At 37.3% G+C, this 26434-nt stretch overlaps 1 protein-coding gene, 1 long non-coding RNA gene and 1 pseudogene across 7 annotated transcripts; all 3 read right to left on the bottom strand.

The window, feature by feature from the left end:
- Positions 1-10363: 10363 nt before the first annotated feature.
- LOC113282829 lies at positions 10364-16119 on the bottom strand. 5 transcript variants are annotated; one of them, XR_003327181.1, is made up of 11 exons: positions 15529-16119; positions 14905-15261; positions 14608-14783; positions 14308-14504; positions 14151-14228; positions 13547-13617; positions 12629-13378; positions 12331-12532; positions 12004-12227; positions 11816-11908; positions 10364-10668 (listed from the first exon to the last, which is right to left on the bottom strand). It is a non-coding gene; the product is annotated as an uncharacterized LOC113282829 (long non-coding RNA). The 5 variants fall into 5 exon arrangements; XR_003327183.1 differs by lacking the exon at positions 13547-13617 and having other exon boundaries at positions 12331-12491; XR_003327184.1 differs by lacking the exon at positions 13547-13617 and having other exon boundaries at positions 14151-14213; positions 15529-16118.
- Positions 16120-16380: 261 nt separating this feature from the next.
- LOC113279659 lies at positions 16381-19877 on the bottom strand (annotated as a pseudogene).
- Positions 19878-22313: 2436 nt separating this feature from the next.
- On the bottom strand, positions 22314-26131 carry LOC113282830 (peptidyl-prolyl cis-trans isomerase FKBP62-like). Of its 2 annotated transcripts, XM_026531938.1 has the most exons (13): positions 25818-26130; positions 25624-25710; positions 24780-25040; positions 24619-24693; positions 24433-24513; positions 24150-24344; positions 23949-24038; positions 23693-23868; positions 23482-23604; positions 23224-23370; positions 22969-23096; positions 22725-22845; positions 22314-22603 (listed from the first exon to the last, which is right to left on the bottom strand). In XM_026531938.1, the coding sequence occupies exons 1-13, from the start codon at positions 25990-25992 to the stop codon at positions 22556-22558; spliced, it is 1707 nt and encodes a 568-aa protein (XP_026387723.1). In that variant the 5' UTR covers positions 25993-26130; the 3' UTR covers positions 22314-22555. The 2 variants fall into 2 exon arrangements, with proteins under 2 accessions (XP_026387723.1, XP_026387722.1); XM_026531937.1 differs by having other exon boundaries at positions 24433-24693; positions 25818-26131.
- Between the last annotated feature and the right edge of the window lie 303 nt (positions 26132-26434).

Raw genomic sequence — 26434 nt, forward strand, 5'->3', positions numbered from 1 at the left:
CCCACCGTTGATCTTAGCTCCTCTTCTGGGGATGAGATAAAGCAACTCCTAGGGGTTTATTTGGTGCTTCGCGACGCATCGTGTTTTGATGTCTTGGCTTGCATGCTTTCCACGTACCTTTCTGTATACACGTGTCCGATAGTGAGATATATGTGTACACAGCAGGCAACAACAATAAGGTGATCAATGTATTATTATTAAGTACTGGTGGTGTTTTTTTGTTACCGGTCAGACCAACACAGACTTATTGAAGCTCATGAAGTTGAAAAGGATACTCCGCGCTCAAAACAAACAAATCACTAATAAATCACCCAAGAAATCAAAGTGGGATTTGATAGTTATTCTCTGATCCTTGAATGGATGTTTGTTAACTCAAAAAATCAATCTTTATTTGTCTTTTTTCTTTCATGAATCGACCATCGAAACAGTGTTGGATCGGTGGATCATGAGTCAACCCGGCCTGATCACCTGGTTTATACAAAAGAGAACGGTTTTTGGTAAATTTACTGGGCCAGTGATGAACCAGTCCGGAAAAGTGACTGGGTCACCAGTTTACTGAGATGACCGGTCGGGCCGGGCTGGTTTTCTAAACATTGGTAAGATTAACAAAGCACGCAAGAACCTGGGCTGGTCAATATGATGAACCTGCGCCACGGCAAAATTGTTAGTTTGGCTAAACCACGTCCATCGGTGTTCTCTTTGGGTTCATGTCATTTCAATAGTTGTTCGAGTTAAATGTACCACGGCAAAACTTTTTGAGATGCAATTCGATATCAAAACATTAGTATGAGGACAAATGTTGCATCAAAATCACACGATTTGTAAAGGGGGATACCAGTCCTACTCAGTGTTGATATAATTTCATCGATCCAACGGCCAGGATCGGTGGGATCTTTTTGTCCTATATGAAACGGTATCAACACTTAGTAGAACTGGTATCCCCCTTTATAAATCATGCAAAATCAAGATGGATAGAGAATCATCAGTCACCCATGGAAAAGAAGATCGGGTCACATCCATAACTCAATTATATGTTGTGTGCGTGCCCATCTCAGAAGGAGGATGGAGGAGTGAAATATCGCACATTCGTTATGTATGCGAAATAACAACCATCTAGTATAAGCAAAGACCATCGCACATAGCAAAATTGAGGTGATGTATCTGATGATGTCAGCACAGTCACGAGTAAAGTGTGAAGATCTGTGCGAAGTGTAAAGTGTGCGAAGTTGATCAAATGTACATGAGCTATTGTAACGCACATTGATTCCGAAAATAGGGGATCTATTAGCTGTCATCCACTATGTAGTATCCTATATAAAGGGAAGATCTATCATGTAATGGGAGAGATCCTTTAGAGTGTGTTAGGCAAGAAATTAGGAGAGAGAAAGTTTATTTGGAGAGCAAGTTAAGTCTTTGTATTATATTGTATCCAACTTAAGATCTTAATGAATAAATGAATGATTTTCACTATGATTTCTTAGAGTTGTTTAGATTCTTGTATGGATGTGGTTGTAGGATTTCCTATAAATACATTTTGGCGCTAGAAACAGCTCGGAGTGATATAACCCTGTTGGTGAATTCGTTTAGAAATCAAGTTTCCAGAATTTTAGATCTAACATTTTTCTTTAAACGATTGAGATTTTCATCATTAGAATCTTTCAGCTATCTTTAAAGTAGTGTTTCATTTGTTAATACAAAAAAGTGGTGATGGTATGAATCGGATCTACTACTGAACAAGCGGCGACAGCTAGGAGGAGTAAAAAAATTGCTGAAAGAAGAAGAGGTACAATTCCTGAACAACCAGAGGAAGGAGAAAGAGAAAATCAAAGAAATTCAACTCCAATTGGACCTCAGCATGCAAAAGAGCAGAACAATGATATTGATTATGATCGAGTGAGTATTCATACTGCACGAACGAATTCTACCGAAGAAGAGGAACAAAGAACTGGAGATGCAGGAAGGATTGAAGGAAACAAAAAAAATATGACAATTGCAGAACTTAGACAAAGATTGATTGAAGAACGGCGAAGAGAGGAGGAAGAGCGTGCGAACTTGATACGTCAGAATGATGATCTAAGAGAAGAGAATCTCAGATTGCAAGAACATATATCAAGAAGCATTACACGATCAAGATCTAGGACAAACATAAGTTCATCAAGACAAAGTCAATATAATCAAAGAGATGCTAGGCGAGAGCAACCTTTAGGTAATATTGATGAGAACTTACAAGTAGATGATAATTTACAAGATCAACGCGATGAGAGATGCATAGAATATGACCGATACGAGCAACCGCGTGAACATCATCACCGACAAGAAGGTTAAAGGAACAACAAACGTCAAAATGCAGGCGAACGACATCGCACACACTATGAATCAGATAATGATGAAGAAAATGATCCAGAACAAGGGAGAATTCTATTGCATGTTAGAGAAATATTGAGAGACCAGTATGCACGCGAAAAAGAAGATGAAAGAAATAATGATATTCGTGAACGTATGAGAGATGAAAGAGAAAGGCGTAGGAGAAGAAGAGAGGAATCTGAAGAAAGAGATATACAAGAGGCCATGTGATAGAATAATCATGAGAATATATTGAGGCAAGCGAGATTAAAAAGGCCTATGCGAAAGGACTTAGATCAAACTATGAGTGAAAAAATTCTTAAAGAAATGGTAGAACTAAGAGAAATGATGACTGCGCGAAGAAATGGTGGAGGATACAGTTAGAGGAAGCAGTAGAGGAAGCTGGAAAAACACCCTTTGCAAGACAAACTCAAAGCGCAATAATACCACCTAAAAGCAATTTACCGGTATTCACTAGTATATTTGATGGAAGCACATGTGCAGAACAACACATAAAAGCTTACAGTCGATCTCTGTTGCAATGGGAAGAGAATGACGCAGTGTTGTGTAAATATTTTCCTACGAGCTTGACAGGGGAAGCTTTGCAATGGTTTGAAGGGTTGCCAGTAGGAACCATTAGATCATTTCGTCATTTACAGAACGTCTTTTTGGGACAATATATCAGTAATAATATGTCAAGACCAGGGATTGAGACGGCCCTTGGACTTCGCAGAAGGTTCAATGAGAGTTTGCGTCATCTAACCACGCGTTGGAGAACCATGTGTAGTGAAATGGCAAGACCAGTGGATGAACGAAATCTTATACTAGCCTTTATCAATGCTCTTTTTCCTACGGACTTATTATATACACATATCTTCAGGATAAAAGACACCATAACAATGTTAGAGTTGCGTGAATTTCAAGAGGAGTATATAGCGTTTGAGGAGAAGCAGAGAGATATGGATTCTTACCTAGTTGCGATACCTAATACGAATAATGGTAATGCAAGTTTACTCCCGAGGATAACAAATGTTGTTGCGAGTACATCTCAGGGAAGTCAAGGAAAGAACATTACAGAGATGGAACAAAAGCTGGTAGCCATGGGTAGCGCAGATCAATAAGAATACGAAAGAGAATACAAATAAAAACAATTCCAAAATCGCAGAGGAAATAATAAGATTCAAAGAATGGTAACCCTCCAGAAGGCTATGGATGCCAACAACCATAATATAATAGAACACAAGGAACTGGAAAGGTGGTCTTGGAACATATAAACTTGCCAAAGTTGAATACTACAGTAGACAAAATCTGGGAAGCTGTTATATTAATGGAAGAAATTCCTGAACCACATAATATAGGAGATGAGCCACCACCGGGGAGAGGGAGCAAAGAATTTTGTGTATATCATCGCTTTCATGGTCACACAACAAGTAATTGTAGAAATGTGAGGAAAATCATACTGCGAATGATTGAGCAAGGAAAATTGGACCACTTCTTAGTACAGCAGCCACAGAATTTACCACCACCACCACTAGGAGGAAATACATATGGTGCGGAGAAAGGAAAGAATACATATGTAATCGAAGTAGGTGCGAAAGCGAAGAACCTATATTGTAATTTGATTATACATTCATTCAAAAATATAGAAGACTTTCATGACAATATCTTAAGTCTTATGCATACGAGAGATAATGATGGAAGAGAAATATTCAACCTTGCGAAGGTATCACCATTAAAGGATTGGTAGAAACAAACCATTTCATTTAGTGCGGAAGAAACACCAGGAGGAGGAGAACCACATGAATGTCCACTAGTGGTGAGGTTAGGGATTAATCCGAAAGCAAAAGTAGAGGATGACGAAGAAGATGAAGCGAATACTTGGGCTATAAATGGAATACTCATAGATATTGGGAGTTCTGTTGATATCCTCTTTTATCATACATACAAGACTATGGGTGGAAGAAATGACGAATTAATTCCTTCAACTTATAAAATTTATTGCTTCAATGGCACTGCGAATAAGCCAAAAGGAGAAGAAGTGACAATGCGAAATCCTCTACAAAGTCTTCCAGCGGAAATTGTATTCTGTGTTGTTGATGTTGAGTCACCTTATAATGCTCTGATTGGGAGGCCATGGCTGCATAGTATCTTGGGTATGGCTTCGACATTCCATCAATGCATAAAGTTTCCTTTACCTCAAGGTCTTGGCGTAATTAGAGGAGATACAAATGAAGGTAGAATCTGTCAGGAAATTGGTATTGACAAATGCAAAGAGCGAGAATGCAAACGAAGAAATTGGAAGAAGCATGCTAAAGATAGTCAAAGAGGTGAGAGACTAATGGTAGATGTAGTGTCTTAAGTTGGAAAAACAGATAAGCAGGATACTGAAGCAGAATATTCTGCGAATAATAATACCAAACGATCCAGAAAGATTACTTCTAAAGAAGGAGAACGGATGCAGAGGCAGAAGTTGTGTTCTCGGGAAAAAAGTGAATTGTGCGATGATTCTTGCACAAAGGAGATCGAAGAAATCATGCGAAATAATGTTCTGAGAAGCATCTACGAACTTAAAGAGATGCAAAAGATGAAAGAAGCAAGTGAATAGTATGAAAAGCACAAATGTTTTTCTTCATGAGTAAGAAATTAATAAGAATTCTATGTACTAGAGTTATATAACTCAAGCGTAAGAATGGAATGGAAAAATTCTATTTTCATATGATGATACCATATCAAGAAAAGGCAAATGTAAGACCTTGAAATAAGACCTTAATAGAAGGAAACATAAATAAAAACTCTAACTAGGGAGGCTAGGCATCTGAATGTGGAGTGCAACCTAGTTCGCATAAATGCAAGAGGCAAAAAGTAAGACCTATCGCACGTCATAATCGGGGAAAACCTGGTAAGCATGACTCAAGGGAAAGCTACATCGACCCTGGAACTTGAGTCATGGAGATTTGGGGTGAGAAAAACGAAAATTCCCATCCAGGAGAGACACCTAAATCGAAAGATTGGGGTAATAAGATCTTTCCTCAGGAGTGCAGAAACTCGATCATGGCGCCGAGGTACACGGTTGAGTCAAGAGTGCCCGAGGAGTCTGGAGCGTACCTTGCCACTCTTGACAAGTCCTGACTATCATGCACTCGGTCCGAAGAAACCCCACTTAGGGTGCAGTCTCGTAACCATAAACCTTATCGGTGGCGGGATAAGAGGCTGTGAAATCAACTGGTTGTTGTATTACCGGATGGAAGGAGCCATCCTTAACCCGGTAGAGGTAAGCTTCCTTGAAGGGGCAACCAAGGGGAATATAAGAACGGCACCCTCCATTAGGGAGCTGAATTGTGTCAAAAGACGTAAATGTCATGATGATTTTTACTCATGGGAGTATTAAGGCTTGTCATATTTACGCACATAAGAAACCTGAAGAGGTAATAATACAAGAAAAAGATAAGGCGAGATCAATGGGTCGATACACTACAGTGTAAATACTTCATGCCATTTCGTCGCACAAGAACAAAGAAATTTTCGGGCAAAATAAGACCTTTAATTAAGAAGGCAAAATAAGACCTCATGAGAAAAATAAGATATATGTTAACTTTGTTTTGTAGGAAAATAATTGTGATGCGAATAATTTCGCATGATACAAAACAAACATAAGGCAGAGAGCGACATTATGTTCATCAGCCTATCAATATGTGACAACTAACAGAGGCAAGAATGGGAATGCAAACATAAGAAGAATGTTATTTGCCCCATTTGATAGTCTCATGCACGTGCGAGCAAGAATGACATTTTGCTATTTGCGAATACAAACATAAATCAAAGGGAACAAATATTGAAGGAGCAAAAATTAATACTTAAAAGGTGTTCATTAAAGAAAAAATTCCAAAAGACATGAAGACATACAAGAGGAAGAAAAAGAATTTACAGCAAACGAAGAATGATTAATTTGTTCCTAAATTATCTTCATCATTTCGCTCGGCCTCAGAATCACTTATTTCTTCTTCATATTCTTCTTCACTATCAGAAATATCAGGAACAATTTTGTTGGGGGTAACGTCTGCGAATGTATACTTTGAGAGAGGAATATCATTATCAACACAGACTTTCTTAACAGCTGCATCACGAGCACGAGTGACATCTTTGCCATTATTCGAAACAGTGAGGATGTAATTCTTCTTTAACTTCTGATACTTGGAGTTGCGAGCAGATAACTCCATTGAAGATTTTTCAATGGATCTAATTGTGTCTTTAATCCTTCAATTTTCTCAAGATAATTCTTCTCTTTCTCTGCGAAATATAAATAAGCAGGTTAGAGCCAAAAAAGACATCATCCTCAAGAAATAACAAGTATGAAAGAGAGACAAATGACCTTCATGATTGGAAATAATGTCTTTAACCAGTGCAGAATGTTCAGATTGAAGGCTCACATTTACGGCTAAACCCTTCCTAGCATCATTCAGAACTCTAGCAGCCCAACTAAATTCAGCTTTACTTTCTATGAGAAGTTGAGAACAGATTAAATTTCTTTCTTCCACTAGTGCGTTCTTTTCGCTCAAAGCTAAATCACGTTCAACTTGAACTTTAAGGACAGTTTCTTGGAATTTTTCTAGTGCCTTCGCACCCTTGAGAGCAATCTCATCTTTTTCACTAATGATTTTGTTCTTCTTTGCTTCCAAAACCTGAATTGTCTCTTTATTCTCATGAAGACGATGTCTGAAGTTATTAATTGTAGTCAATAGGGGTCTATGATCCATTCTAAGAGCAGTATACTTCAGTCTTAATTCCTCCAGATTGAGATTCTCAAATCCTTTGGTAGGATAATTGTTTAAAGAAGAATTAAGGTGTTCAAAAAGAATTTCCTCGTCAGGAAAGTTAGATGCCTCATCAGAAAGGTTATAAATGTCTGCGAATATAGAAAAGTAAGAAGTGTGAATTATTACATAAAGCAAGGAGAATGAGAAAGTTAAAGATCACGTACCAATAAGTTCATCATTCCTTTCTCGGACCTGGCGAATCAATTCAGAGTTGGAAGAATTTTCAGCTTTAAGTTTGGTATTTTCTTCCTTCAGCTTGAGAAGTTTCCTTTGGTAATCTGAAGAAACCACATAGGATAAACGAGATACCTGCAAAAGTATAAGGAAAGTATTATGTAATGAAAAGAAAGAATAGAAATAATATTAAAGAAAGTGTGAAGATGTGAACATTACCATAGAACCAATTGCATATTGGAAACTTGGGTTTATTACAGAAGCATCTCCGCGAAGAGATGGATCATCCAAAATTGGAGCATCGCAGACTTTAGAGACCATTCCAAAAGTACATTTTAGTTCATCATTATTAATAACCGACATTGTATCATAGAAAATGGTGGATAAATCTTTCATGGAGGAGGAGACTGATGGATCTTCAGAAGCAAGAATATCATCATCGTCGGATTCAGGACTTGAAGAAGGGTAAAATTCTTTACGCTTCTTGGAAAGATCCGAAGAAGACGTTTTATACGAAGATTTAGACACGGGTTTCTTGGGTTGGTTCTTAACTTTACCCATAGTCTTGACACCCGAAGTTTCAACCTGCGCGAATAATCAAGATAAGAAACAGAGGGAACAATATTGTTAAAATTAGAGAAAGAATGTTTCTTACTTCATTATTCTGCGGAGATGATACATTGTGTGATGTCTTGACTCTCTTGGCTATGTTCTTTGGCTTAATAACCTGGAATTGGAGGAGTAGGAAAATAAGAAATAAAGAAAATAAAGTTATGAGAAACTTAGAATACTTCTGCGAAGATCTCATACCGCTTTCTTATTCTCATCTTCGGACATAACCAATTTCCAAGGTTGGTAAGCAGAAAATTTCTCAGGAAGGGGAAGATCGCAGCCGTCAGCAGCTTTGCCAGACACATAAGGACCTTCTAAAATAACAGGACAATTAAGCCATCATGAATCATTAGACCTGCGAGCAGTACTATTGGATTTGTCGTTCCAATCGACATCTCGCATAATCTTCTCATCTTCATAAATAATATCTTTTCTTCTTAAGAGAATGGCCCATTTGGTTGATTCGTTTTTCATAATTGCTACATAGTAGTGTTTGAAGAAATTATCGAGGGTATACTCAGCAGGGACGATGGCTCTATCACGGAATAATTCATTTCGCACCTCATATGAATAAGAAGTTCCTAATCCTATTGCGCGACGAGAATATTTCAAAGCTATTCTAATAGCATCACCACTCAGTTGAAATATTCCCCGCGTGAATCGATCATCAGCCAGAATTTCTTAGAATAAGGGGATTTTTGGATTATACAATGGGATAGGAAGATTATTCAGAAGTTGTCCTAATGAAACGATAATCTTCTGATTAGTCCATTATTCGGAATTAATTAACTCAAGATTGAGTTTGGATGAATAATCATATTCCGAAGGAAGAGAAATCGAATAACCTCTTGTGTCAAGTTCTTTCTTCAGTTTAGTGAATTCTATCTCAATATTTTTACCAGCTGGAGCCATTATAAGAATGCGAATGACGGGTTTATAAGTAAAAAATAATAATTCAATCTTGATCAAGATCAAATCAGTAAGGTTATGATCAAATCGGTAAAATCAAGATTAAGTTACAGGGAAAAGAGAGGAAAACACGAAGAATGATAAAGGAGATGCGGAAGAGGTAATGGACTGTAAAAAAGATAATAATACGAAAAAAGAAAATTGCAGTAAAGATGAAAAGAAAGAAGAAGTAAAAAGAAGAAGATGGAGGAAGATATATAAGAAAATCTACTCTCGTTTTCCGAGATTTATCTCATTTAATGCGAAGAATGAACGGATAGAAAGAAGCGGTTATAAGGACGTGTCATATAACGAGTGGTCAAGAAGACACGCGTAAATTAGGAAAGCTCAAATTCTGGAAGTCTATCAGCAAAACAGAATATGAAAAGATGAGCATGTGCGATATTATAGGATGGAGATTTCTCATATCGCTCACTCTATAAAGAGAACGACATGAGAAGAGGCAAAATGTAGGAGTGAAATATCGCACATTCGTTATGTATGCGAAATAACAACCATCTAGTATAAGCGAAGACCATCGCACATAGCAAAATTGAGGTGACGTATCTGATGATGTCAGCACAGTCACGAGTAAAGTGTGAAGATCTGTGCGAAGTGTAAAGTGTGCAAAGTTGAGCAAATGTACATGAGCGATTGTAACGCACATTGATTCCGAAAATAGGGGATCTATTAACTGTCATCCACTATGTAATATCCTATATAAAGGGAAGGGATATCATGTAATGGTAGAGATCCTTTAGACTGTGTTAGGTAAGAAATTAGGAGAGAGAAAGTTTATTTGGAGAGCAAGTTAAGTCTTTGTATTATCTTGTATCCAACTTAAGATCTTAATGAATAAACGAATGATTTTCACTATGATTTATTAGAGTAGTGTTTAGATTCTTGTATGGATGTGGTTGTAGGATTTCCTACAACTACAGAGGAGATGTTGTTCCGATCACTCCCCGTTTGAACCAATAAAACCGAGACCGAGGCGTTGTAAGTTGTAACTAACAAATAAGATTTCTTATTTTCTCTTCAATGCAATTATTTGAGCTTGAATTTTTCCTTCTAAATTAGCATCCGTATATTTTTATCCCACTGGACTGGATCCTGAGTTTTTATTTGAAGTTACTGCTACTTTTGCCATTTCTATAAACTGGTTAAGCAATGGAAAATATTAATTAAATTTTGGAGCCTGACTAATCTCCTTAATTGTGGACTCTTGATAATCATTAAATTTTAAAGCCTGACCCTGAAAGTCGTGGAATATGTAAGCAGCAACGATTAGGAGAAGTTGGCATTCTAAAATGTCTCACATTGATCATACTCTTTTCTGCTTTTGGATAGTTCAAGGGAAAAAAGTTTGCATTCAACAATGCTAGAGCATTGTTGAACTAGCAAGTTCACAGTCAACTGACAAGCGTGATGTCAGAAAACAAGTTATTTTGGTCAAAAAATCTTCTACTAACGTAACTTTTGCTAGCAAGATCGATGTTCACTAAATTGTTCATTTCACAACTAATACTACATGACGTACAAATTCTGAGTACCAAAGCTTAAATTTAGACATTGTATACATGATAACTGACTCGCAAGGCCTAATAACCCTCTATGGACTGGCTATGCCACGAGTCAGAATTTGAACAACGAGGCAAGACTGACAAACCCATCTTCGGAAGCCTTTCTTGTTCCATTGTTTGACAACATGGACCGGAATTTTACAATCATTGGAACCATCCTTATTCAAAGGCGGGTGCCACAATCAGAGCTGCAACTGAAATAAATGGAGTATGCGTTACAATACACAATCTCGAAAACAGTTGAGTTTGCCAGCAACCTTGTAATGTAAACAATAAGAATGAAAACACTAGACTTTCCAAATGACAACTACAGTATATAACACCAGTTCAAACCCCCATCAAATGATAAGAACCAAAACAGAAATACTTTGGGTATTACACAACAAAAACTGACGAACAAGTGGTCAAGTATTTGAGGAAGAACCAGCCTAACTTAGCATAGAAAACTCAGCAGGGTTCTAACCTCAACTAATTATGGTAACAGGTTTTTGATGCGAGATTTCTCAAACAAATGTATAAAAACAACATAGAATAAAATCGCACCACAGAAAAGGGAAACTAATTCATGTAAACTCCAAAAAATACCATTTTAAATCAGAAACAATATCCAGGCTTCAAGCATCGACTAATTGCAATTAGCATACTATAAGGTAAAATGCAGACAGTACAAAGCCAAAGCATACAATGAAATGAATTAATACAGAAATATTTAAAACCATCAAGTAAGGAACGTGTCCATATGGAAAAGAGGGTTCTGCAAGAGACCTCTAACCATTTCAACTTATAGGATTTTTCCCATCCAACTCATTATGCTTGTAAGCATCCAATGATACTTAAATTTACCAATACGCAGGAACTTATGAACAGCACACATATCAGATACGCAATTGCTAACATTTATATGACCTCCTTCGATCTAAGTATCTTATGCAAAAGTTTCCCAAATGCCAGACACATCCTATAGTTCAAACGGCATAACTATAATGGAATCGTTTTCTACTAATAATAAGTAGGTTTGATTCATGCGTATAGCTCATTCTTCTTTTGGTTTCAATTCAAACTAAGAAGAGAGTTCTACATTAGTTTTGTCCTGTAATGGTTATTGTCACAGTTTTGTTCCTCTTCACTGTAACTGAACAGGAAAACGTAATTATTTCATTTACTAGTTCTCCTCATATTCTTTTGAAATTTGGAACAAAAAACATGGTGTAGTAGAACTATCAAATGTCTACTAGCATATGATATTCCCATTCCTAACAAGGTTTTCTAATGTTTTACACAGACAAATATGAAAGATACTTCAACCATGAACAGACAAACCCAGGATATGTATGCACTTACCTTTTCAGCTTCTTAGCGAAGGAAGTTTTTCTTAACTACTGAGCGTTTTGCTTTCTGGTGGCTTCTACTCTTGATATTGCGGTTGGAAGGTACCTTAAGAGTACACATGTAGAAATTAATTAGACATGAATGTAAAGCAGAAATTACAGGGCAAACATAACAGGTTTTCACAAAACTACCACAAATACCTCGTTTTAACCCAATTTTTCCAAAGCTAGTGAGCTGTGACGGCATCAAAGAAGGAATGAAACATGGTTTTGACCCAGCTTTCTTGAACCTAGTTATGAAATTCCACCTCATTTTGACCAGATGAGCTTGTTCTTGTTCCTGCCACTAATGATGGATAAATTTTTAACCATTTTTTGCAGAGGGTGTCCACTTTCCTGTGATACAGCTATTACCACAACAAATGCTGAAATAAACAAAGCAATAAACTTGTCACTCGGTGCATAAGTAATACATCACATAAGTAAGCATATGTGATTGTGGGATGTCATATGTTGACAGTGACTCACCTTGAAACTTCAGATTCATGCATATCTAATTAACACCATGATAAGCTGAACACACACAAGGCCTAATGTGGGCGTGAAATGAATCATCGATGCTTGCCCAATCCCAGTAGTGCAATTCCAGGCAAGTGTACAGATGCATCAAAATCCCGGGATATTGATTTCTGAAATAATCATAGCAGTCAACATTGGACCCAATACCGTTCTGCGATAAAATAACTTATAATTACAACCAATTTTTAAATTAAATACATAAAATTAATACGTAAAAATGAAAATGAAAACTTAAATCAATAGTTACCAGATTAGTGTCTATAATAGCACGTTAAGTTTTCCGAATCCGCAAATACCAAAATGAGTACATAATAAACCATTTTGTTTCTTCTTCTTTTTGGTCTTCTGAATCTTTAAAAACCCAAACAACTTTGATTTGTATCTCAAAAAAATTCTTCCAACACCTTCTTCTTCTTCTTCCATATCTTTGATTATGTTTCTTCATCATCAACCAGTAACTCAATTGATCTCATCTATCTACTCATCATTTCCTTCGTTAGATGTAGGATTTGTTTTAGGTCTTCCGGTTCCCGATTTGAATCATTTGATGGCTGAAAAAATTATGTCTCCCAATTGATACTTTCCCTTTCTTTTATAGGGATCTCACATTTATACTTACCATGTACCTACCTAGTGGATAAAGGCAACCTATTGCTGGCTTAGCTCATTGGACCAGGGGCAAGTGAGGATGATGTTTATGGTTGGCAGAGTACAATCACAATAATGGAGCAAAATGAATCATGGAACAGCTTTTTGAGATGCATTTTGATACCAAAATCAAAACGAAACAATAAGATGAAGACAAATTGTTGGGATACTAATCCCATATTGGTTAGATGGGGCTTAATTAGTAGTTTATAAGTCAATGAGTTCCCTCGTCTAATCAACCGGTTTTCGAGTTGAGTTCTATCCATGGGCTTATGACGAGTTTAGGGTCGGTACCCTAACATCTTGCTAATCAAAAGGCGGATGAACTTCGAACATCCCACAATTGGAGCTGCAATTGAAGCAAATTGAGCATGTGTTAGAATACAAGATTACGAAAACAGTTGAATTTGCCAGAATTTTTACAAGACTGAAAACAGGCACAAACACAGAGATGCATCAAGATATGTAGATAACTAAGATAAGAATGAAATAACATTGAAGCTAGTCCATTTCAAACCCGTTCTCATCTTTTATCGTGTCCAAGAGTACAACAACTCTTGTCAATCCTGATATTGTAACTTTGCATCCCTGCATTAGGTAATTGTCGAGAGATATAAGATTTCCCTGCTCACTTGTTTGCCCTAACCAAACTTCTAATTAACCAGACCTCCAGCCTATCTATGATCAAAAATTCTTTTGTTCATTCTTATTCTTCGGTACTTTTCTGGATTATCTTTATATAATATAAAAGACCATTTACTGGTACTCAATTTGTCTCTCAAGATTCTTCATATGTATACCAAAACAAAGATACCTTGGCTACCAGCCTACCACACAACAAAAGCTGAAGACATCGAAACAAGTGATCAAGTATCTGAGGAAGAAAGGCCTAACTTAGCATAGAAAACTCAGCAGGGCTTCTAACATCAACTAATTTGTAACAGTTTTTTTATATGGATTTCTAAAACAAAAATATAAAAGCAACATAGAATCAATTTCCACCACAAAAAGGATCCTAGTTCATGAATAGTACATCAAATCAGAAACAAAATCTCAGGCTTCAAGCATTATTAATTAATAATAAGAACAAGTAGGAGAAATATTTGTAAGCACTTACGTACCATTTCAGGTTTGCAGTGACAAGAGTTTTTCCTCCCATTGTGTGTTTGGCTTTCTGATGGCTTCTGCTCTTGATATGACTACATGTTAGAATAAATTAGATATGATTGTAAAGGAAAAACAAATTACTAAGTGGACACAACACATTTATGAATTTACCTGATGCTCTTTATGTGGTCTGAAAATTTCACGGAATTCTTCCACTCTTCGTCGGTTAACTTACTGGGTTTATCTGCTGGGGCATTTCATTTGTATCGTGGGGTGTATAGTGATGTCTTTTCCATTTAGCTTCCAGTTCTCATATATTGCACAGGCAATAGACAAGGTAGCGTTTTTATAGCGTTCATCTACAAATCCTGAAACAGGTAAAAAGAAATAAACCTGTCGATGAGTGCATAAGTAACACAAACGAATCATATGGGAAAAAAACCAATAGCGTGCAATAACTGTCCACAATACCTTCAGGCCAGCAAGCGAGATTATCTTCCCGTTCTTGGGTAAAACCCATATGAAAATGATAAAAGTAAGTTCCGAAAAATAGGACCACCAGTTACACTAGTTCTCTTCTCCAACCATTACTAGCACTCTCATGTACATTCCTGCTAGTTGATAGTTCCATCTATTAGTTGATTTACCTGCAGCACCACCAGATTTATAAACTACAACCCAACATAGAGGTATGTGGATACATACTTCTATAGAAGTACTTAATAGCATGGGAATGATTCTACACTAAGATTGAAAATAGCTCATTACCCACTGGAGAGCTGCATAAGCGAATAATGCAAGGATCAAGCATGCCGCATATTTTCCCGTTTCAAGTGAGATTAAAGGGTCTTGACAGAAGGTCACATAAGAGAGATCGGGATGCAAACAAGGTTAGAGGGATTGTTGCACAACCAAGGATCAAGCATGTCGCATATTTGCCCATTTCAAGTGAGATTAAAGTGTCTTGACCTGTGAAACTAAGCAGTTTTCCTATTGAAGCCCACATATGAGAGATCGGGATGCAAACTAAGGTTAGAGGATTGTTGCACTCCTAGTTTTTGGAATTGTTTTGCTCCAAAAGCTTGTCATACACTCGTTTCCAATCGACCTGCCGTTCCTGCCTGGCTGTCATGTAAAAAAATATGTCAGCAATGTAAAATTATGGAAAAGGAACATACTCCAACTTCTGTATCTGCAGTATTCAACTAGTATAATTTAGCACAAAAAATACCCAAATCCATAAAAGAAAGATAAATAAATCGTGTGAAAATAAAAATATTCATCCAAAATTGAATTAAGTTTAGGGCATCATCTGCATCTGAATGATAAACAAGGAGAAAAGAAAGGAAGGAGAGGGGGAGGGAATCAAATGAAAAAGAGGGGAATAGTTACATTTTGGTCTTGCAAAATTCTTTGCACCAGTATCAGATCATCCTCTTCCAGAGCTTGTTCCAGAAAGTGAGACTTATAAGGAGATCCCAACTTGATTTAAAGATACCTTCACTCGAAACGCTCTTGATCCGATTATTAACTTTTCCGATTCCACTCATACCGTAATCATCTAAATAAACAGTCTGTTTTTTCTTCTTCCTTTTCTTCTTCCGAGTCTTTAGAAACAACAACTTTAATTTATTACTCGATCTTCTTCCAGCACCTTTTTCCAAATTATGTTTCTTCATCTTCTTCACTTAACTTTTGATCTATATACTCATTCCATACGCTGCAACTCTGAATGTGAATCATCAACCCTCTCTATCTCAACTTTAATATCTTACACCAACAGTACTGTTATTTTATATCTACCATGTGGATAAGGGCAGCAGCTATGTCTCAATTGCTAGTTTAGTTCATTAGCAGTTTAGCACCTATAATTTCATGAAATAGATGCATTGGAGACATGAAAACTCACTAACAGGGCCTAACAAGCCAACATACCACAAGTTGAGTTTGTCAAAACTCTGGTTCATGTTTGTTCTTGTTCAGTTGTTCCAAACATAAACCAGAATTTTATAATCACTTCACAAAAAGATAATGTGTTTTGCATTTTGTAAGCGTCTGTGTGCAAGGAAAGTTTTTCTATTGCATCCAAGCATTATAGGAAACCCCAGCAAGAGGTTGGTTGGAGTTTTCTTGCTGCTCCTGTAGTACAAAGAATTATAGCGAAACCCCACCCAAGATATCAGAAGGATCACTTAGAGGAAGATAATAACCCATAACAATAAATACTATGGAGAAAAGCAGTAATATTTGGAAAGAGAGATCAAAGAACTTTAAGAGATTAAATTTGTAGTGAAACTCAATTTTGACAGTGTTTTGCACAATTTCTAATAACATTGTACGAAATAAAACCCAGAGGGATGGAGATATTGACTAGCCATTTATTTGAGGCCTTTGTGCAAAAGCTTCTAGGCCTCCATGTAGCTTGCAAGCTGCATTGTGAAGGTTGCAACTGACATGAAGAGTCTTAGCCTGCTTTTTCTCCTCTTCACTAAAGGGAGAATCGTACTCGGTGAGCCTTGCAGCCTAACTCCAGAGAGAAGCAAAGAAACATTTGGTCAGACTCGACTACTTCCCTGGGTAACTATGTACAAGAAAAGCCATGATACCAACGAATAAGTAGTACCTTCTCGTATCTCTTAGAGGCTCTTGATGAGTGAGTCTTGAACATTTACGGCCTTGAACAATGCATTGCCTTTTTCCTTCTTTTTGCCAGCAGCTACAATCTTCTCACAATTTCCCATATCCGACGATTCCTTATCCTGTCGTCAACACAACTTAAATTAGCAAAACCAAAATAAACCCCCAAGCGCCAGAAAGACGAAAGAATTTGTTTTCCCATCCCACCAACCTTAATGGAAGATGCAAGCTCAACTTCATAATAGACAGTTGACCCAGGAGGAACAACAGCGAGGTCTTGCTGAGATTCTGGAGAGCCAAAAGCATATTCTTCCTCAGCATGCCCTTTTTCAAAAAGTTCCATCTTGTTGCTTCCCGATTAACTTCACTGGAAAAACAGATATACATGAGTTTTGATTATATCTCTTGTTCAGCATCATATGAGATCAAACTGAGCCTATTCATGCATCAGATTCTTTAAATTACCTTCAGCAACAGTTCCATTATTTGGGTTTTTCGTAGCCTCTCCTAAGAATCTTCTTTATGACTTTCTTGACAGAAGTTACTTCCGTCACAATCTTCCAGGAGAGCAATGAGAAGAGTCTCATTTGGTGGAAAAGCTACCTCCTGACCAGAGACTGGCCAACCTCACCCTCAAGAAAGGCGGACCGCAAATGTCACAAAAACAGATGAAGATCTGGTGGGAAAAGAAAACCTACAATGGGGCTTCATCGTCAAGAGAACCATCTCCTTCTTCTTCGTTGTTCTGACAGCCTTCTAAAGTGCAAGACAGAAATACCCTGAATACCAAAGAAGTGTCGTCACAATAAAAAAATGATACAGCCAGAGAAAAAAATGGAAAAATACACTGAGAAACCAGAGGAGGCAAACCACCTCTAACACGAATTCAACTCCTTCAGATTGAGAAATCACACTTCCATACTCATGTTGAGCCTCATATTTGACTGTATCACTGTAACAACGCAACATGTCAGTCTATATCCTATTAAGTATTACCATACTCTCAAGCACCCAATCAGGTACATCGACGGATGCTAGTAAGAACATACCAAGAACTTCGCCCAAGTCTTTGGGATTTTCCCATATCTCCGCTTCAGTTAGAACCTCCTTGGCAATCCCTTCGTCTTTGCAAATGTCCTTCACACTAGACCAGGAGAGTAGCTCCACGTCCAACTGAAGGGTTGCACTAGGAGGAATGGTTGGAGGAAAACCAGCTTCACCATAAGCAAGCTCCGCAGGGATGGTGAAGATTGCATTCTCTCCTTTCTTCACTGTCTTGGTACCTAAAGGGCTAAAGGCCATCCCTCGAAAACTTGCTCTGTCAGAAAACAAATTGACGTCAACAAATGCACACGAAATACTCTTCAGTCTCTTGCTTTATTTTGATCACCCAATATTACACCACACATACTAACAAAAGACTTGACAACATATTGGTACAACACTCTCCAACTTTTTTCAATACAGGTATCCATACACTATAACTTTCTTTATGCTTGCACCTGTTTCTCTAAATGATGCACTTACTACAAAAAGAATTTACTTCAATTACATACAATAAAACAAACTGCCCAGTCTGCCTATACAGACATAATACTTTCCATGAACCACCTTGATAAGAGAGAATATTCAGTTCAGTCAAGAATACAGAACTCAATTAGACTCTAAATACGACAGACTTAGCAGCAGCAGCCTATTATCCCATGTCATGTTTTTGAATATTTTATTCGACTTCAAAGAAATATCAGAAGCAGAATACAGCCATGCAGATCTTTACAAGAACCACATAATAAACCTAAAGCCGTAACGAGCTTACTATAACAATATCAGTAGCAAGACCATTTACTGCTGGACGCATTTCATTTGTATCGTGGGGTGTATAGTGATGTCTTTTCCATTTACCTTTCATGTTCTCGTATATTCCACAGGCACCAGACAAGGTAAGGTTCATCCACAAATCCTGAAACTGGTAAAAAAAATAAAAAAATTGTGATTGAGTGCATAAGCCACACAAACGAATCATAGGGGCAATAAACCAATGGTGCGCTCTGGCTGTCTACAATACCTCATGTCCCTTTCTTGAGCCTCCCAACTCAGCTTGCCTTAGCACCAAGATATTCAAATATTTGCTGGCAATAAATACAAAACGTTACAGTTGTGAAGCAATGTATAAAACAGAATTTGAACGTAACAAACACACAAACATAAAGTTCATTGAATACCTTGATTTCTTGTACCGCTTTCTGAATTCGAGCTCTCCGGCATGTACTTCCAGTTGGACCATGGAACAACATTCGGCCAAATTGTCAACTTTTCCGAGTCCGCTCATACCGCTAATGGACTTCTTCTTCATCTTCTTTGCTAATAGAAAATAACAATCATCAAACACATAAGTGAGGAAGATGAAGAAACATAAATTGGAAAAGGTGCTGGAAGAAGATTCAGTAATAAATTAAAGTTGTTGTTTCTAAAGACTCGGAAGATGAGAAAGAAGAAAAAACAGACTGTTTATTTAGATGATTACGGTATGAGTGGAATCGGAAAAGTTAACAATTGGATCAAGAGCGTTTTGGGTGAAGGCATCTTTAAACCAACCTTAAAGGAAAATCAGGATTTCTTTACGTATCAGGGCGAGAGTTAGTTCTAATAGGAAGTAGCAAAATTTATACCTTAAAATGGAAGTAGCAAAGTTTATATCTAATAGGAAGCGTCCAAAATTGACTGACCATATGGTTAATACTGAAGTTTCAAGTTGTGCCTAAGGTAAATCCGGAGAGAAGTATTAATAACTCAAATGACCACACAGAAAAACTGTTACGAAACTAAGAAATGAGAAAGCTCAAGAATTGCATTAACAAATCAATTACAGGGATTTCGAAGGAACCGATAAGTATAAGATCTCCCTGCACCCTTGAAATGCTTCTTTTGTTAGGGATGTACAAGTTTAACTCACATGAGGGAGAAAATGCCGCATATAATCCGAGAAAGACCACACTGATCCAGTACAGTATACCAACTGCTAAAGCAGCTCCACCAGATTTATAAACTAAAACCCAACGTAGAGGTATGTGGATACATACTGCTATGGAAGCACTTAATAGCATGGGAATGGTTATACTAAGATTGAAAACATCTCATTAACTATTGGGGAGCTGCATAAGCGAATAACGCAAGGATCAGCATGTCGCATATTTGCCAGTTTCAAGTGAGATTAAAGTGTCTTGACCTGTAAAACTAAGTAGTTCCCTTATTGAAGCCCACATATGAGAGATCGGGATGCAAACCAAGGTTGGAGGATTGTTGCACTCCCGAGTATAAACTCATAGTTGTTGAAACTGTTTCTCTCCAAAAGCTTGTCATGCAAGAGTTTCCAATCAACCTGCCGCTCCTCCGTGGCTGTCATGTAAAAAACATGTCAAGCAATGTAAAATTCATAGAAAGCCAGCATACTTCATCTTCTGTATATACAGTATAATTCAGCACAAAAATTACCCAAATTTTTAAAAGAATGATAAACAAATCTTGTGAAATTAAAGAAAAATCATCCAAAATTGAATTAAGTTTAGGGCATCATCTGTATATCCTCCTTTGAATCTGACTGATAAACAAGCAGAAAAAGAAAAGTAAAATTACGGAGGGAGGGAGGGAATCAAATGAAAAAGAGGGGAATAGTTACATTTTGGTCTTCTAAAATTCTTTGCACCAGTATCAGATAATCCTCCTCCAGAGCTTGTTCCAGAATTTGAGAGAACTAACTCTCGTCCTGATACATAAAGAGGTCCTGATTTTCCTTTTAAGGTTGGTTTAAAGATACCTTCACCCAAAACGCTCTTGATCCGATTGTTAACTTTTCCGATTCAACTCATGCCGTAATCATCTAAATAAACAGTCTGTTTTTTCTTCTTCTTTTTCTTCTTCTTCTTGTGAGTCTTTAGAAACAACAACTTTTATAATTTATTACTGAATCTTAGAGCCTCTCCGATAGAATATATGCAAAGTGAAAAGTCCAAATCCACGTAGGATCCACAACCATATTTATAAAAAATCATCTCCAATCCATTAATGTGAAGATTATGTGATAAAGAAAAAATCAAACATCCTCTAGCTGAACTTCTAGTTTTTAGACATTCACTTAGAGGATGTCTTCCCATCCTAGTCACACTTTTTGTTAATAAAAATTATTGAAAAATAAAAATGGAAAGAATTTTAACTAATTGTATGTCTATAAATAAGTAAATAAATATTAGAGAACTTTATGGGTTGGAGATAACACTTTATTTTTCTTAATGTTTAGGATTTTATACTCAAATAGTGTCTTTGAAGTGATGCCACATATGAAATATTCACATTCACCATTGGAGAAGCTCTTAGTAGATTAGTAGAAATGACCAAATAATTAAAGAAGGCTATTATTGGGGCGTCACTATCCAATAGAGGGGCTTCACTTGGATATTTAGTGACCAAAAATCTTGTTATGGGGTACTTTTGATTCAATAGCAACCGTCCAAACTACCCTTCAATTAAAACAAAACATAATTTTTGTTCTTTGTTCTTCACATTTCAATTGCTCTTCTTCTTCCTCTCCTCTTTCTCTTCATCCTCTTCGTCGTAAATCCATTTGAATTCATTTCATCGAACAAACCCATGGTGTAGTAAGGTAATAATCGAACAAACCTATCTTTGTTTACTCGTTTTTGTGCTTAAAATAGGTTAGATTGAATGAAATTGAAGTAAAATTAGGGTTTCAGTAACGTTTTTGCTAGTGTTACGTCTAGGTTCGGTGCTTCTTATCAAGACGTAATTTTAGTTTATGAAGAAATCACGACCAGGTTTAAATTAATTCCAACTGTAGAATTTTTTTTGCATGTAGTTTTATGTCCAGGTTCCTTTTAATTCCACCCATAAAAATTGATTTTACGTCCAGGTTTGGATTGATACCAACCGCAGAAATTGGTTGGTTTGGATTGATTCCAACCGTAGAAGTTGATTCTACGGCCAGATTAATCCAACCGCATAATTTTATTTGCATGTAGTTTTACGTCCAGGTTCATTTTAATTCCAACCGTAAAAATTGATTTTAAGTCCAGGTTTGGACACCGTAGAAATTAATTATTATCTAATTAAATCTAATGAAATTAAATTAAATTAAAAGTATTCAGTCATTACAAAATTAGCTGAGATAAGATGTTTTTGATATTACTTCTGGGTGACCCGTTTTTATCCCATTAGGTGACAGGTGACACCCCAATAATAGCAGAAACACTCCTTAATAAGGGTTTTATTAAGGAGATGGGTTACCCATCAACACTCAGGATTTTATGCAGAAACACTCCTTAATAAGCAAATAAGCAATCTGGTTGGATAGACTCCGGTTGAAAGTTTCTGTCTACTTTCCCTGAATGCAGATCAGGCCTCAATGAGATGGGTTACCCATCAACCTTTATCACCTTAGTACTTGGTAGGGAACAAGAAGTCATATTTTTCGTGAACGATGATGTCTGCTGGATCACACCATGGAGACTTGCAAAAACATGGCATCACATTCTGAACTAGGAGGATTAATTTTGTGAAAAGATTTTTTATTCTGTTAGGTTGAGATGACCTTTCTAACATTTAGCCTTCGTTCTACAGAGAAGACACTAAAAAAAGAGAACACAGCGGAAACACCAGTTAAGAACAATAAAATATAAAGCACTCCGAACAATTCATCCTTTCCGAACGTACAAGAGATGCAAGTTGTAGCAACTCTCTCTACTGTTGACATAAACCCTTTCCAATCCCATCAAGCCGTGCTGTCAACATTCATAGGTTCAGCTTCCTGCTTGGCTTTCTGCATCCAAAACAGAATATTCAACAAAAGCATAATCAGCAAAAATGTGAATTCTAGAAAAATAATTCTTATGCATCACAAGAGATAATCATGCCCCTCGGTACAAGGTTTAGCAACTTACGCTTGTGTCAAGAGGATCTAACTTGCTCATTTTTGCAAAAATGTTTCCAAAAAACTTAGCATCCTTCTTGTTGTACTCCTTGACCTTCTCTTTCAGTACTTTGTATTCCATCTTCACATCCCTGCATTAACCCAGTATATTACCCCACCACAACAACACATCAATGATCGGTCAAGAGTCTTCAGATAAATGGCAAAATCTGCCCCTAACCTATAGAGAATACATTAAGCACAGACGGATATACCTGTTATTAGGGTCAATCTCAAGAGCCTTCTTAATATCAAGCTCAGCTAGATCAAAATCAACCAGGTTGATATAAGCTTGGGCCCGTCTGTAAAGTGCCTTCACATTCCGACTTTCAATCTCCAGCACCTAGCAAAATAACAGATTCTGGCGTATTCAGCAGAGCAAGAAAGTATACGGTACATTGAACAAGAAGCTATATACATATCACTAAAATTTTAGAAGCTTCAGAACAGAAGAATGGTAAAGTTCAGACCTTTGTGCACAACTTCTCTGCCTCCTTGTAGCTTTTAAGTTTCAGCTTGCAGGCTGCATTGTTAAGGTTGCAACTGACCTTGAGAGTCTTAGCCTCCCTTTTCTCCTCCTCACTAAAAGGAGAATCGTACTCGATGAATTTTGCAGCCTAACTCCAGAAACAAGAAAAGAAATACTTGGTCAGGCACAACCACTTCCCCGGGGTCACTAACTATGTGCGAGAAAACTTGAATCTATGATATTAATGAGTTGGCAGTACCTTCTCGTATCTCTTAGAGGCTCTTGCGTATTTACCAGCCTTGAACAGCGCATTACCTTCTTCCTTCTTTCTGCCAGCAGCCACAATCTTCTCACCATTGTCCATGTCCCACGATTCCTTGTCCTGTCGTCAACACACAGCTTAAATAAGCAAAACCAAGATAAATAAGTGCCAGAGAGCAGAAAGAAGTTGTTTTTCCGCCACCACCAACCTTAACGAAAGATACAAGCTCAACTTCATAATAGACAGTTGAGCCAGGAGGAACAACAGCGAGCTCTTGCTGAGACTCTGAAGAGCCAAAAGCATATTCAGGTTCAATAGTCACAAGTGCAACCTCACCCTTTTTCATAGTCATTACAGCTCTATCAAGTCCTTCGATGACTTCATCTGATCAGCGAAACAAGTTTGTTAGCCATCTTTATACCACGCACAATATAACAGGAATATACAATGACGCTCATCAATACCGTTATCTGTCTTGAACTCGAATGGCTCTTCCGCATCATGGCCCGTTTTCAAAAATATCGTTCCATCTTGAAGCTTCCCGATTAACTTCACTGAAAAACATAAATACAGGAGTTTTGATTAATCCTCCCATTCAGCATCATACAGGAGTTTTGATAAAATATAATATTGATCCCTTTCATTCATCACACTATTTGGATTACCTTTAGCAACAGTTCCATCATTAGGTTTCTCATACCCCTCTCCATCTTTAAGAATCTTCTTTACGACTTTCTTATCAGGAGTTACTTCTGTCACGATCTTCCAGGAGAGCAACTCTAGAGAAATGAGAAGAGTCGCATTTGGTGGAACAGCTGCCTCCTGACCAGAGGCTGGCCTGCCTTTCTCTCCAAATCCATCTGCAGCCAAACAAAACAAACACCATTAAAAAAGGTCCACAGCCAGAATTACAAAAGCAAATGAAGATCCAATATGAATTGAACCTACATTGGGGCTTCACTGTCAAGAGAACCTTCTCCTTCTTTTTCATTGTTCTGACAGCCTTCTCCAAAGCAGGACAGAAATACCCTGAATATAAAACAAGTTTTATTAAAATAGATGATACAGCTTGAGAAAATATAAAAAACGTCACCATACTACATTGAGAAAGTTTGAGAAAGGGTGGAGACAAACCATCTCTGACAACAAATTCAACTCCTTCGGATTGGGAAACCACACTCCCGTCCTCAAGTCGAGCCTCATAATTGACTGTATTGGTACATCATAAACATGTCAGTCCATATCCTATCACCATACTCTAAAGTACTCAATCAGAGGTCACACAAAAAAAATACCAAGAACTTCATCTAGATCTTTGGGATTTTCCCATTTCTCCCCTTCAGTTAGAACCTTCTTGACAATGCCTCCATCTTTGCAAATGTCCTTCACACTAGACCAGGAGAGTAGCTCCACGTCGAACTGAAGGGTGGCATTAGGAGGAATTGTTGGAGGAGAACCAGCTTCGCCATATGCTAGCTCAGCCGGGATGGTGAAAATTGCATTCTCTCCCTTCTTCATTGTCTTGATACCGAGATCCCATCCCTTGATAACTTGGCCTGCCAGAAAACAAAATTAACATCAACAAAGATACTCTTCCATCTCTCATTTCATTCCAAAGCAGACAATACAACTTCACATAGTATGTATTTCTGTATATAATGACGAAAAAATGTCTTACACCTGTTTCTTTCATAGATATCAATATAGTCAACATCATACACAACCAAACAAACTTCCCAGACACCTATGTGTCCATAAAATTAAATACTTCACATGAACCACCCAGCTATAAGACACAAAATCCAGTTCCAATCGAATGTTGAACTCATCCAGAATATTAATGCTACGTCATCCTATCCTATCTCAGGATTTTGATCAATGAAAACAAGAGTGATGTGCATCTGAAACTGACTCTTCAGGAAAACTGAAATTCGAACAACACACTCATGGCAATCCATTTCCACCACAGACCTTTAAATCTTAGTTAACAGTTGAGAAACAATTATTGCATGATAAACCTAAAGCCGTAACAAGATTACTATATCAATACTAATAACAAAACCTAATTAAACAAAACACCGCACCAGAAATCTCTCAATACTTCCAACAATAACAACACACGGAGCATTTACGTCATACCTTGCCCGAGCTTGAACTTAAACGGTGTTCCTCGGTCACGACTCGAATCAAATTGAGTTCCATTCAATAAAGTCCCAGTATAATTAACTGTCAACCAAAAAAAAATCAATCAAATCAATTTTCATTCAAAACCCTAAAAAATCATAACAAAAGTATCAGACAGGCACAATAAAGCGAGTGATGATCTTAATTACCTTCAACTTCATCACCATTGTCAGGAGTATCCCAACCTTGACCTTCTTTAATCAGCTTTTTCTTCAACCCTTGATTTCCAATTTCTTTTTCTTCGCCTACTTTCAGAGCTGGATTTTCATCAGGAAAATCATCTTGGAAATCTTCAGCTGCCGGGATATCAAAATCATCATCCATTTCTTTAAGCAAAAACTGAAATCGCCTAAGACAGATTTAATTTAACTAACCGGAGATTGATTTTCAAAAGTTGAGAGAGAGAGTGTGTGAAGTGAAAGGGTTTATATTCCTTTCAAGTGTTTCTAGAGAGTTCTTCGTTTGAAACGATTTTTAAGGAAATAATGGGAGAGTGGATGAAGGGTCAAGATGGTTCTAGTCTTCTAGAGACATCTTTTTTGGGTTAACTTTGGGATCAGGGTTTTATCTTATTAGAATTTGGGCTTCGGCAACCTAGATTGGTAATGTGAGCCAACCCAAATTTTTGGGGTGAGTAAAACAGTGTCCATACCCGCGGATTTTATCGGGTCCAATCCAGAATTTAGCGGTTCAAGAGGCATTATGGAATAAGAGGGTTTTACTAGAGTCCTGTTTTTTCTTAAGGTGTGCACATGGTAGGGTCTCC

The sequence above is a fragment of the Papaver somniferum genome, chromosome 5 (assembly GCF_003573695.1).
Source record: "Papaver somniferum cultivar HN1 chromosome 5, ASM357369v1, whole genome shotgun sequence".
NCBI classification, from domain to species: domain Eukaryota; kingdom Viridiplantae; phylum Streptophyta; class Magnoliopsida; order Ranunculales; family Papaveraceae; genus Papaver; species Papaver somniferum.